This window comes from Dermacentor albipictus, chromosome 1 (assembly GCF_038994185.2).
Source record: "Dermacentor albipictus isolate Rhodes 1998 colony chromosome 1, USDA_Dalb.pri_finalv2, whole genome shotgun sequence".
Lineage (NCBI taxonomy): Eukaryota > Metazoa > Arthropoda > Arachnida > Ixodida > Ixodidae > Dermacentor > Dermacentor albipictus.
The window spans coordinates 429,816,504-429,829,820 of record NC_091821.1 but is presented as its reverse complement, the minus strand read 5'-3'; the positions used below and the strand labels follow the sequence as shown (position 1 = coordinate 429,829,820).

Genomic DNA, 13,317 nt, shown 5'->3' with positions numbered 1-13,317 from the left:
CTAACTCTTTCAATTCGTTCCTCAATGTTGGGTATCGGGTACAGCTGATCCCTAGTGATGGCATTTAACTTCCTGTAGTCAACACACGGACGAGGGTCCTTGTTAGGGGTTTCTACGAGTATTAGCGGTGACGTGTAGTCACTCTCAGCGGGCTCAATAACTCCCAACTCTAGCATGCGCTGTATCTCTGCCTCCATAATCTCTCTCTGTCTTGGAGACACCCTGTAAGGTTTTGATCTTACTGGTTCGGTAGAGGTCAGCTCAATTTCATGCGTTATCAGTTCGGTTCTACCCGGCCGATCGCTGAATCTGTCGAGATATTCCCCTAACACCCCTTTTAGCTCATCTAGCTGCTCGGGTTTTAGAGCGTGCGAGCTTACCGAGTGCTCTACTACTTCTTCTAGGCCGATTTCAGAGTTGGAGGTCGCCCTATATTCGTCAAACTTGGTACTAGTGCCATCCGGCTCTTTGACGGTATAGTTAACGACTCCGCTCCGCTCTACATACGGCTTCATCAAATTACAGTGATATATCCTCACTTCCTTCCTGCGACCGGGCATTCTCAAAGCATAGTTAGTATCTGAAAGTTTGTGCAACACTCTAACGGGCCCGTCCCAGTGAACTTCAAGCTTGTTCTTTCTTGAAGGTTTGAGGATCATTACCTGGTCTCCGGCGTTAAACGTACGAAGCCTCACATTCTTGTCATAATAGAATTTGGCATTCTTTTGAGCTAGTGCCATGTTCTTTCCGACTAGTTCTTGGGTTGCGCTTAGCCGCTCCAGTAAATTTAGCACGTATTCAACCACGGTTGGACTCTCCCCTCTTTCCTCCCACATCTCTCTTAACATTCTCAGTGGAGACCGGAGTGTCCTCCCATACACTAGTTCTGCCGGTGAGAACCCTGTCGCCTCATGTGGAACCGTTCGCAAAGCAAACAAAGTTGCCGGCAGACAGTTCTCCCAGTCCTCCTTGTGCTCGTAACAGAGCGCACGCAAAACTCGCTTAAGCACCGAATGCCACCTCTCTACACTGTTTGACTGAGGGTGATAGACAGAACTGTGTATTAACTTTACCCCGCACTTTTGCAAGAATGTGGAAGTCAGTGCGCTCGTGAATACTGACCCTTGATCTGCCTGAATTTCGGCTGGAAACCCAACTCGTGCAAACACTGTCAAAAGCGCGTCTACTACTTCGGTGGAGCTGAGCTCTTTCAAAGGGAATGCTTCTGGAAATTTAGTAGCCGGACACAGCATGGTAAACAAGTACCTGTAGCCTGATTTTGTTTTTGGAAGAGGCCCTACCGTGTCTATTACAAGTCGTCTGAAAGGCTCTGTTATTAAGGGGGCTACCTTCAGTGGAGCTTTCCATGTCTCTCCTGGTTTACCAGAACGCTGGCAGGCGTCGCATGATCTTACAAAGTTTTCTACATCTTTGAAACAGCCAGGCCAGTAGTATTCCATAAGCAATCTTTCCTTTGATTTGTTTATGCCTAGGTGGCCGGACCACCCATTTCCATGACAAAGACTCAAAAGGTCCTCCCGATACTTAGTAGGTATGACTAACTGATCTAAAATCCTACCCTTTCGATCTCTGTAATGCCGATACAACAATCCTCCTCTCTCATGTATCGTTACGTTGCGCCTAGCAATGCCTTCTTTAGCTGTGTCATGTAATTTTGCTAAGCTCTCATCATTCTTTTGCTCAGCTGCCAGTGACTCTCTATCCACGCGTAAGAGTTGATCAAAGTTCTTTGAGGCCGGTGATAATAACGACCCTGTCTCGCTTGTGAGCGCGTCTGCTTGCTCTTCCTGCAGGCTAGAACTCTGACACTCTAGTGCTACGCTCTCATTGAGCTGGTCAGCTGGCAGGCTCTCCTCAACTGTTCTTTTGTCCCTCGGGCCTAGCTCGGATTCGGGTATTGAAGCTATCCCCTTTTCTGCTTCAGCTGGAGGAGCTTGAGCATTTTCAGCCGAAAGCGCCGCGATCTTACGAGCTTGGCCTCGGGTCAATGCCTGTACTATGCCCTCTCCCAGTTTGAGCCCTCTGTCACGCAGTAACTGATTCGAGCGATTCGAAAAGATGTAGGGATACTGCAGTGACAAAAATTTGGAAACTGCAGCCTCAGTCTCTAGCTCCCCGAATGGTCCACTGATTTTGACTTTGGCCATGGGCAGACACATGCTGTGTTCTTCTACAACCTGTTTTATCCATGCTACTTCTCCGGTGAAGTCATCTACCATCACGTAAGACGGATGGACAATGTCCAGCGTGGCGGCACTGTCTCTTAGCACTCGGCATGGTTTTCCATTAACTTGCAGGTTGTGGAGATATGGACTTAAAAGTTCCATATTCTCATCTTTTTCCTCCACGTAGGAAAAAACTACGCTAGACTTCTCGCAGTTTACAGCTATATGTCCCAGTTTGTGGCATTTGTAACAGCGAATTGGTCTAAAAGATTCGAATTTTCTTTTCTGTTCTTTTTGTGTGGTTTCTCCGTTAAGTTTCTCCTCGCTCTTTTCTGCGGGCTTTTCCGCCATGTCTACAGGCTCGGATCGTCTAGTTTGCGCACCCCTTTTGAACGGAAATGGTTTCCGCGGTCCATTTCGACCGTCCCAGTTTCCCTCCTCGGCGTTCAACTTTCTACGGGTTGCGTACTCTTCGGCTAATACAGCCGCCCTTTCCACAGTGTTTACATTACCTCTGTCTTGCACCCACAGTTTCACAGCTTGGGGGAGGGTTTTGTAAAACTGCTCTAGACACATGCATTCAATGATCATGTCTCTGCTGTCGTACGCTTCCGCGCTTTTGAGCCACTCGACAAGGTTGGCCTTTAAGCTATATGCAAACTCCGGATAGCCCTCGCTATCTTTCTTGCCTGTACTCCTAAACCTTTGCCGAAAAGCTTCGGCTGAAAGGCGGTATTTCTTCAGGAGACTAGCCTTAACTTTTGCATAATCATATGCATCCTGCACACTCAGTCTGGCGATTACTTCCGCCGCCTCACACGGCAACATAGACAGCAACCGCTGTGGCCATGTACTCGGGCCGAAGTTCATCTTCTCGCAAGTCCTTTCAAAATTGCTTAGGAACAAGCCTATGTCGGTCCCGACCTCAAATGGCTTTAATAGCCTGTCCATGCGGTACGATTCTGCCTCACTTGATCGACCCAGAGCGCCTTCACTTCCTTGAGGCAACTCCAAACGTTTGCTTTCAAGTTCAAGTTGCATTTTCCTTAACTGAAACTCGCGATCTTTATCGCGTTCCTCTCTCTCTCGTTTTTCTCTGTCCCGTTCTTCTCTTTCTCTTTCCTGTTTCTCTCTCTTTTTGAGAAGTTCCATTCCCATTTCAATCTCTTCCTCACTGGCCTGATTGGAAATTAGCTCCAATAATTCCGATTTGAGCATTTCCTTGCGTACATCTAGGCCCAGTTCCTCACCAACAATCAACAACTCGTCCCTCAGCAGTGTCCTTAACTCCATGACTGCTGCTTTACTGCCTTGATTCTGCTCTCTAAATCTAGCTAGGAAAACACAACCTAGCTAACACACAACAATCTAGCTTCCCTACTGTTCTAAACAGAACAACCACAAAATGAAGCCTAGAGAGTCAAAGCAAAAACCAAGCACTCACCGCAGATACAGTTGAATCCCGCCACAACGAATACCGCCACAACGAAATTTCCGCGACAACGAATAATTTTTTATTCCCCGCGAGTATCCTATAAGAATTAATGGCCTAAATTTCTCTGCACAACGAACCATTTTTGCAGAGCGTTTCCGCTTCAACGAAATTTTCGCGTTCAAAATCGAAACCGAAACTAGTTTTATTGGCGAGAAGTCCAAGTCAAATCCAAAGCCACATTAAGCATGAAATCACGTGATTGCAGTTCCGCCATTTTGGCTTTGTGTCGTGGTCGCGTTGTTCACTCGCTGCCTTTCTCTTCGACAACGACGAGTTTTCATCCGCAGGACACGATGGCAACGCAAGTGAAAAAACGCAAAACTCTTTCCCTTGAGCAAAAAGCTCAAATAATCGCCCAAGCAGAAAGCGGAAGGAAGAAAGCGGCAATTGCTGAAGACTTCGGAATTCCTGCAAGTTCGCTGTCAACGATTCTAGGCAATAAGGACAGCGTGAGAATGGCACTTGCTTCAGGCACATCCTCGAAGCACAAAAAGGTGACGCGGCCCCTCCATGAAGAGTTGGACAAAGCAGTGCATGCGTGGTTTGTGGAAGCACGAGCCAGCAACGTCCCCCTGTCCGGAAGCATCGTCCAGCAGAAAGCCTTGAACTATGCATGCCTACTTGGCATTGATGATTTTAAAGCCAGCATTGGCTGGCTAAACCGTTTCAAGGCCCGCCATAACATCGTTGGAAAAGTGTTGTGCGGCGAGTCAATGTCAGCAGACGTGGACGGAGCAGCTGCTTGGAAGGCGAGTAACATGGCCGGAATTTTAAGCAACTTCGCGCCTGCAGACATTTACAACGCCGACGAGACCGGGCTATTCTACGAGATGTTGCCGGCTAGGACGCTCGACTTCAAGGGGCAGCGCTGTCACGGCGGCAAACACAGCAAAACACGCATCACAGTGCTGCTTTGCACAAACATGGATGGCTCGGACAAGCGTCCGCCGTTAGTCATAGGCAAAAGTGCCAAGCCGCGCTGTTTTAAGGGAACTCGTAGCCTACCTGTGCAGTACAAGGCGAACAACAAGTCATGGATGACCCGCGCTATTTTCACCGAGTGGATGATGGCATTCGACCGCGACATGAAGCGGCAGGGCCGTAAAGTTTGCTTGCTTTTGGACAATTGTTCAGCGCATCACTCCGACGAAGTCAAGCTCACTAACACGGAGCTGAGGTTTTTCCCTCCCAATTGCACGTCTGTCTTACAGCCTCTCGATCAGGGCGTGATTCTTAGCCTGAAGCGCGCTTACCGTGGGAGGTTAATTCAGCGGCTGCTTTTTAACACTGAAACCGGCCGAGACACGAAGGTGGACTTGTACGTGGCACTGCAGATTATGTCTGCTGCCTGGAGCACACTGGGGCGCTCAGTAATTGTGAACTGTTTCAGGCACGCCGGATTTGCCGAAGGTCAACAGATTCAGATTCAGATTCAGATTCAGATTTATTGGTTCCAAAACAAAAGTAATTACATGACGAATATACAGACGAGGGTCCCAAAGTCAAAGAACTGTAGTGGGACCCTGCCAACCCGTACACTCTGCTGGCCTAACACCAGGCGTTACAGACGACGACGAAGAGGCGTCACCGGCTCCGGGGATCGCGGCCGCCTGGAAAACGCTGGGAGAAATAGGAACCGTGCCGCCTAATCTCGAGCTCGACGAATACATCGGCGCTGACGCTTGTGTTGTTGTTCACGAAGATGTGAGTGATGAGCAGATCATAAAAGCTGCCCGGAATGATAAGGACTCTTCCGATGAAGAAGACGACGACGTACAGGAAGCGCCGGCTGCGGCAACCGCCGTACAGGTGATGGACGCTTTTGATGTCATCAGGAATTTCGTTGCTGTCCGAGACGACGATGTTGCAATGGGTTTGCTGACCGAGTGCGAAAATCGCGTGACGGCGTTGCTCGCCGTGAAGCGTAAGCAAACCAAGCTTACAGATTTTTGGCATTAAACGCCTTTGCTGCTGCTTGGGCAATTCTTTCTGCGTTTCACGTCAAATTTTTGCGATAACGAAGTTCCGCGAGAACGATTTTTTTTTCGTGCACCGTGAATTTCGTTATAGCGGGATTCAACTGTACAGCACCATGTCGCAAAGTCCATCTCACCGCTGTCAGCCAGTTGTCAGGATTGGGGGCTCAATCCCATCGTCCGTGCTCCTTTGCCAAGATTGGAGTACGGCATGAATTCGGAGGTAGCTGGCCCATGCCGTCGTCCAACTTATTTACGCTGAGATCGTTGATGAAGTGAAGAACTGCTTCTCATCGAGAACGAGGAAAAGGAGTTTATTTACAGAAATTAAATCAGTCTAACATGACTGCTTGAGAAAATGAGTAACAGTCCAACATGACTGCATGAGAGAAGTGACTCAGTCTAACATGACTGCTCAAGAGAAGTGCCCTCAGCATTCGCACAACCACAGTTTTTATACACTCGATACGCCGGTCCTACGACGCGGCGACTGTTCGTTTACTCATCACCAACGCGCCGCTGCTCTGCAGAACAGTTTACGTACACAAAGGCAACCGCGCTCTGATGCCCGACGACGGCGTTGGCGGGTGCCGTTCCGGGAACTATCGTTGCCGCTCGAGGGTCGCTCGTTGTTCCGTGCCACTCCGAACCGTGAGAAGCACAAAAATACGTCGTTCCCGCGGCAGCTTGTCCATGCGTGTCAAATCAGCTCCGCGTTGGGGAACTCCGGAATCATTGTTCACGCACCGAACTAGTTCCGTCACAATGTCGAAGGGGCTGGAGGAAGGCGGCGGATTCCAACGCAAAGGCCGCTTCTTTGAACGCCTCCCAGCTGCAGCGACGGAGAGGGAGAGGTGCGCGTCTTGCACCCCTTGTCGTAATCGGGTGGCAAGGTGGCAATCTTGCTTAGCGGCTCGCCATTCTTAACAGTAGCCACTCGTCACCGCCCCTTGCAGAAGGAGTGATCCCCGTCACACACGCTGGTACCGTGGACGAGCGTAGCTCTCCCCACCTCATGCCACCTTTGCCCTCTCTCGGAAGCGCAGATGAGAACGGCCACGTGGCTGCAGATGCCCTCGCCGCCACCAACTCGGCACATGCGCAGGCCATTTCCCCTCCCCTTCACTCCTCTTCCCCCTTTTCGCCTCACGCTTTCACTGTAGCCTCCTCCTCCAATTTCCTTCTCGTGCATTCGTCTTACATCTCCCACTGCGCTCCACGTTCTCCATCACCTTTCACTGTGCTCGTGCGCTTGGTTACGAGGTACGACGCCAAGGTCCGCCGATGCTCAATGCAGGAATGGATGCCTACGAGCTGTGCTCTATAAGATCAGGATGGGGCAAAATGAGGGGCAGTTAAATGCAGAGGGGCAGAGTTTATAGCCCATCAATTGCAGAGTGTAGATGAGCCACCATAGGCTGGTGTTTCTGTACAATCAAAAAAAGGTGTGGACGTACCGAAAAAAAGACCTGCATAATACATTCGACAGTACTTCAAGCAGACTTTGCCCACTTACGTTTAAAGCACGTGCAGTGCAATCTACAGTCAATGGTTTTTCTAAGCTACAGTCTACAGCACTTTTCTCAAAATTTTGCGCTTTCCTCAATGAAATCCCCGCTCACAGAGTAAAACTGAGTTGTGTGTCCACTGCCAAAGAAGCCTTTCGGTGAACTTTTTCGCTGGCATTGTCAACAAGCGTCAGGCACATGGCGAGAGGCTCTCAACAGCTCTACTAGTATCAACAATACAAGTGCCTATTTGCTAGGTCAAATTTCCCAGTGCATTGCTATTAGCAACAGTGTCTGCCAATGCTGCCAGATCTTGTGGAGAGAAATTAATTTGCTTTCCAAACAAAAAGAGTGCCTCAAAAAAGCATTTTCATGTGCTAAGGGCATCTGAAAAGCACCAATATAAAGGAACAAGGACCAGAAATAGGCATTTGTAGGTACTAGAAAGCCAGTGCTAAAACACTAACTCATAAGTGGCACTCGCACAACAAAAGGGTCAAGCCAAGGTGCACCATAACAAATAGGTGTTTGCCTGTAATCCAGTTTCTAATTATCATTTCCATATAGGCATCACTTGCATGGCTGCCATAGCTTCCTGCCATTGCTTTCCCCATAATGATTGTGGTGATGCGTATACTTTTGTACCAGACACCTACAGCTCACTCCACTCCAGGCTTCTCTAAGTTAACACGCTCGCCTCAGCGCATTCCTTGCGCCAGCTACAGATGCACAACTTCATCTCCCATACCAATTCTATTCGATTTCTTTGATTTCATTAACAGAGAAGCGACCTGAACCTACCTCTTTCTAGGTCCAGAGGCAAGGCCAGCATGAGTTCCAGCAGCACAGCTGCAGGGTCGCACACGAACACTGGTACCTTCCTTTCCACGGGTGTCAGGCTGCAATGCACACATAAAATGTAACAACAAATCACAAACACACATGGAATGAGAATACCTGCCAACCTGAGGGCCTCAAAGTACGAACGATTTGCTGAGGGAAGGAGGGCGGATGAAAAACATTGCTCTTTTTTAGGGGGAGGGGGGGGCCACAGCTACATCAGAAACAACAATTTAAAAGAGTTTGAACTCAGCCAGTTGGTACTGTTTCGTAACTAAAGAAACAGCACAAAATAAAACCAGAACAAGAAAGACGATACAGGACGAGCGCTGATTGCCCAAAACTACGTCTACATATATATATTCCCAAGAAACAAGGAGGGGGGAAGGAAGAGAAGGGGCTCGTGCTCTTCTAACTACGCATGCGTCAAGACGTCAAAAAATTCGGAACAATCAATCACTGAGATACTGAACCTCCTTGAAAGTCAACCGGACGAAGGCGCACTGACACATGACGATCCCTTGGAGTGCATACAAAAAGCTTTCTAGGTGTCACATGCTCGCAGGTCTCTGTATTGATGCAAAACATGTGCCTCTTGAAGTAAAGGCAGGCGCCCACATTTGGTACAATGAATGGCGAAATTGCTTTTACTCTCAGACTTGAGGTTATTAGTGTACCTGTGCAAGCGGTCGTTAAGGCAATGACCCGTTTATCCAACGTACGAGCCACTGCACAACATTGGGACCTCATACAAAATATGTGTACACACCTCCCATGCACCTCGTATACTATATGTGTGTACACATAGAATAAATGCGTTTTGTTGGCAGTCAGCGCTTGTCCTGTGTGGTCTTTCTTGTCCTGGTTTTATTTCATGCCATTTTCTAGGTACGAGTCAGAAACAGCTCTGAATAGCTACCTGTACAGTTACTACACGTCTCGGTGCTCGTACTGTGACCAGAGATGGCATGTGAGGGTGTATAATTACAGGAACACATACTAGGTTATGTGACAGTGATCCTTTTTCACCCTCAATACGCTTAACCGCACAGCAGTACTGTACATCAGCAGAACTAACGAAAGGTAACTGGCCATTATGCCATGCACATTAGACTTTTGCCTCAGGAACGCTCCCTAATGCAAGTCTCGACCTGAAGTGAAATTAGTTATGCCTACTCTGCCTACATAGACATAGCTTATGCTTAAATCTGTCCTTGTCTAGCTACTCGGCACCTAATAACAATTACGATGCCTGTCACTGCATTAGATATTTTTTTTCTTCTTCTGCGATGGTGCAATTCTTGATGAGCTTTACAGCAGTGTCCTTAAATCTGGAGGATCGGTTGAAATTTGAGAGTCACCCGGGTAAATTGGCGGAGTTGGCAGGTATGGATGAGTAAACAAATGTAGGAAAGATGGTGCAGTTACAGCTTACCTCCAGGACAAACATTCTTGCCATGCGGGTACGAATAACTGAAAGTGCTTTAAATTATCACTCGGACAACGAAAACCTTTTTTGGACGCAATTAAAAACACCAAAAGCCGTGCGTTTCAAACGGTGAGCACAAACGAGCCCCTGTGTCTGCACAGATAGGCTTTTGCGTGCGCATTTGTGCCCCAATGGGAAACCTGCTCCCCCTCTCTCTGTCACATGCTGTGTGGGAAGAGCGAGCTGACATGCCCAGACGTGATGACCAAGCGTGAACAGTATGTGCTGCGGCTGACGATTGCCTACTTCTATTGGGCAACAATCTTCAGGGAAGCTATAAAATGCAGTATGCCTTGCCGGTGGGCGAGCCTTCATCTTTCTTTCATGAGCAGCTTGTTCAAAAGATTGGTTGTTACATAACAATGCAAGTAAACGTCATGTTTTTGTTCCGCATTGAATTATCAATGCCCAGGCCTTCTCTGTTGATATATCTGGTCAAGCTCCAGGGTACTGGGCTGACACTACCTTCGGACTGAGCAGTCCCATGCAACAGTGGGAAAGAATATGATGTAATTTCTGCTATGTTAAATTGCCAATAGAAAGACGTCAATTTCTCAAAAGCACTTGTTAGGGCAGAGGTGAGGGGTGGGGATCGACATCTCTTTAAGAACTGTTACAAAACGTGGACACCTGTGAGTTGTTTTTAGCCTACACTAGTACCTTTGTCCCTCGCTGCTCAGTGTTTGCATTGGTATATATTTACAACTTAAACCTAACGAAGGTTGTTGCGAGTAGAGAACAAATACAAAAGAAAGCTGCAGTGAAGTAAGTAGCTGCAAAAGCAAAGAGACTGGGTAATTCTTGTTGGCCCTGTTATAAACTGCTTTGTGTTTTAGCGTTGGAGGGTTTATAACTGTGCAAAAGCAGCCATGACATGTCTGTCTGTGAAAGACACTTGTGAGCGTGACAGCGGTCCACAAATAATACTGCATATTGCGAAAACAAAAGCAGGCTATACATTTCTGAATACAGTTCTGATTTATGCTAGCTTTCAGGAAAATTGGATGGCAGTCAAGAAATTCCAAGCAGCTCCTGACTTACAAATTGCTCTTTGCTTATACAAACATAGCTATTACATCAAGAAGCATATTAACTGAATCGGCAAGTTGCAATAATGCAAGTCACCCAGAAGGAAGGAGGAAGGTATAGGTGAAGGATAACGATGGCCATGCTACCTGGTAAGATTCTCACTGAGCACCATGCCAGTGAGTTGTGACCAAAAGGGGGCTTGGCGTCGCTCCATCCATCGGTCTGCATGCAATGCCAGCACCCGGAACAAAGGCACTGCAAATGCGTGCAAGGAACGTTAGCTGCTTGTGCCTATAAAAAGACCCAGCAGACAGTGATGAATCAGCTAATAACTCTTCGGAATACCCTTCAAAGAGTTTACATTTGGTTTTACTCACAAGAGCACCTCTTGAATGAAAACTTACTGCGCAATATTGCAAAGAATAAGAAGGCATAAAGCACCAGAATCACGCACAGATTTTAAACTTCAATGAAATCCGTATCAGCAAATGAATACTATATGTATTAATCGCCCGTGCTGTTGCTTTCCGTGTCATCCTTATCACTGTCGCTAGGCGACACTTCGGCAACAACAGAGGCAACGATGGCGAAAAGTTGACCCTCATAGGCGACATCTCTTCGCCGTCTCAGCAGTGCTGCCAGGCAACTTCTTCACATTCCAAATGCCACACACCGTAGTCAACAGCAGATTCATGTCGCGTGCCAGCACTAACTTCTTCGTGTTACATTCGATAGCATGAACAATGTCTAATTTTTTCTTCTATGCTGAGCACCCGGTGTCCTTTTTTATCTGAGCTTCGGCAAGACGTGAGTCCTTGCTTGCACGACACCACAACGCTTTCTGGCACGGCCATATGGCACAGCCACACGCCACCGAAATGATGTTGATGTTGATGTGGCTTCACACGCAAACGCACAGGGCGCTTGGAGGCCATCGTTCTGATCTCTGAGGCTTGTTGTTCTGCCAGGCCGTCCAATGGAAATGACGTACAGCCATGTTTGCATGATGAAAAATGGAAGCTCTACGTGTTAACCAATACGTACGTAATAAGCTGGTATGGTTTATGTGGATACAAAACACATTATGTTCAATGACCATGGAGTCGGGAATTTCACTTTACTACGTTTAAAACGAAACTACTGTTTAAGCGGGTACAGTTTAACAAGGTTTTACTGTACTAGTCGCAGGAAGCGTTACATGTTTTTTCCTTTTCCTATTTTATAAACGCCCCAGGACCTACGTCGATTGGGGATCAAAACGACGGACAGGAAAGTCAGTGGCAAATGTTCCTGTGCGGAAGAACCACACACTCATGCACTAATAGTTGGGACAAACAAAGAATTCACAACAGACCATGCGGCACTTACAGAAACAGGACTGCTTCTTGACTTGCTGTGGTTGTGGTAGGCAGAGGTTTCGCTTCCTTAGCACTATCTCCGCCTCTAGGTTGGTCCTGGTATGCAGAGGCACAAAAAGAAGGCCAAGCAAGAGTCACTTACTGCAGCATGCTGACTGCAAATTTTTTTCTTGCATACGTTTGTATGCGTGCACAAACAAGCATACACACATAAACACAGTGCACAAAGCACACCACTAAGAAATGATTGCTGGTTTCTCTGCAAGCTTGTGTTTTGAAGCCAGTTATTTTTGTGCTTTCACAAGTGATGCCTTTGATATGTCCAACTGAAGTCTTGGCAATGCATTGCACCTAAAGCTTTCCACAGTGCTAACTTACCTTGCTCACCCTTACTCGTGCCTACCTACCTCCAGTTTTATTGTTCACTAGCTATTAGCTAATTTTGCATGCCTCTGCATGGAAAGGGACCGAAAATGACCAGCACGTGAGGAAACGATATCTTACAGCTTAGTCAGACCATGCCAATATTGCACCACCTTGCTTTCGTGTGAAAAACACGTCACCAAAGTGTGGTGTTGTTCGCTTGTTACCAGCAGCTGAGAACAACAATTATGCAGTACCCATGCACCAGGGGAATCAATTTTATCTGAAGTATTTTGCGGAAACTGGCTATTTGGCCATGTGTGGGGTTTCACCTAGTGGTATACCAGATGGCACAGCATGTTTGTGTAGGGTAGTGTACCTCTATATGCTCCCATGGGGAGCAGAATTGTGCAAAAATCCACCACCTTGCGATCCTTTATGAGGGAAAGCCACTATTCATGCTTGCAGGAGCCAGGCTAATGAGTGTCAAAAGAACCTTCAGCGCTTTATTTTTCATTGTTACTATTATAACGAGGCAATGATAATCTTGATTGCACACAAGAAATTCTCCTCATCAAAAATGGTGTTTGGCAGGCTGAATTGCATCACATGAGCTACACAGATAAACCTCCACGGCAATGCTGTTTTTATTTGGATACAGATGTCGCACTGCACATCTGTGCTTTGTTGGTTATGCCTTGGTCTTGTTGGCACACTTTCATTTATCTTAAACAGAACATGTAAGCACTGTAATTAAATGTAGGTAAAATAAGCTTTGAGAAAGAATGCTTGCGATAGTCCCATCTGTGATAAATTACACGGAAACAAGGCAAATGTACAAAACGTTTGTATGCACGCCTCTAATAGCAATACAAGAAACAGTTTTAGTTCTTCACAGCACAACACCAATGATGACTGAATGTGCCTAAAGTTACTGCAAATACTGAGGCAAGACCATTGTGGCATCGCTGAACACGATTAACGGTAATCAACATGTTGACGCCCTTACCAGCACTGAAACCAGCACGGCATTCGCAGCAGAGCTCGTGAGCTGGCTTCTTTACTAAGCTTTG

The 13,317-nt window shown here is 47.2% G+C and overlaps 2 protein-coding genes across 3 annotated transcripts in view; one reads left to right on the top strand and one right to left on the bottom strand.

Annotated features, from left to right (window-relative positions):
- The window catches only part of Ubr3 (Ubr3 ubiquitin ligase), a 170,354-nt gene that overhangs the window by 24,794 nt on the left and 132,243 nt on the right, over positions 1-13,317 (bottom strand). For both annotated transcript variants that reach the window (XM_070532285.1, XM_070532286.1), the window contains 3 exons: positions 11,892-11,977; positions 10,670-10,778; positions 7,967-8,064 (listed from right to left, as the gene is read on the bottom strand). In XM_070532285.1, the coding sequence (XP_070388386.1) occupies positions 7,967-8,064; positions 10,670-10,778; positions 11,892-11,977 (293 nt within the window). The remainder of the gene's footprint in view (positions 1-7,966; positions 8,065-10,669; positions 10,779-11,891; positions 11,978-13,317) is intronic.
- LOC139054994 (tigger transposable element-derived protein 6-like) lies at positions 3,643-5,640 on the top strand. Its single transcript, XM_070532703.1, has 2 exons — positions 3,643-5,145; positions 5,240-5,640. Exons 1-2 carry the CDS (start codon positions 3,867-3,869, stop codon positions 5,638-5,640), a joined length of 1,680 nt encoding a protein of 559 aa, XP_070388804.1. The 5' UTR covers positions 3,643-3,866.

Bases quoted from the DNA above. Each gene is read 5' to 3' on its own strand.
- LOC139054994 (XM_070532703.1), top strand. From the start codon at position 3,867: ATGAAATCACGTGATTGCAGTTCCGCCATTTTGGCTTTGTGTCGTGGT. The intron at 5,146-5,239 runs GTAATTACATGA...GCCTAACACCAG, and splicing joins TTATTGGTTCCAAAACAAAA to GCGTTACAGACGACGACGAA.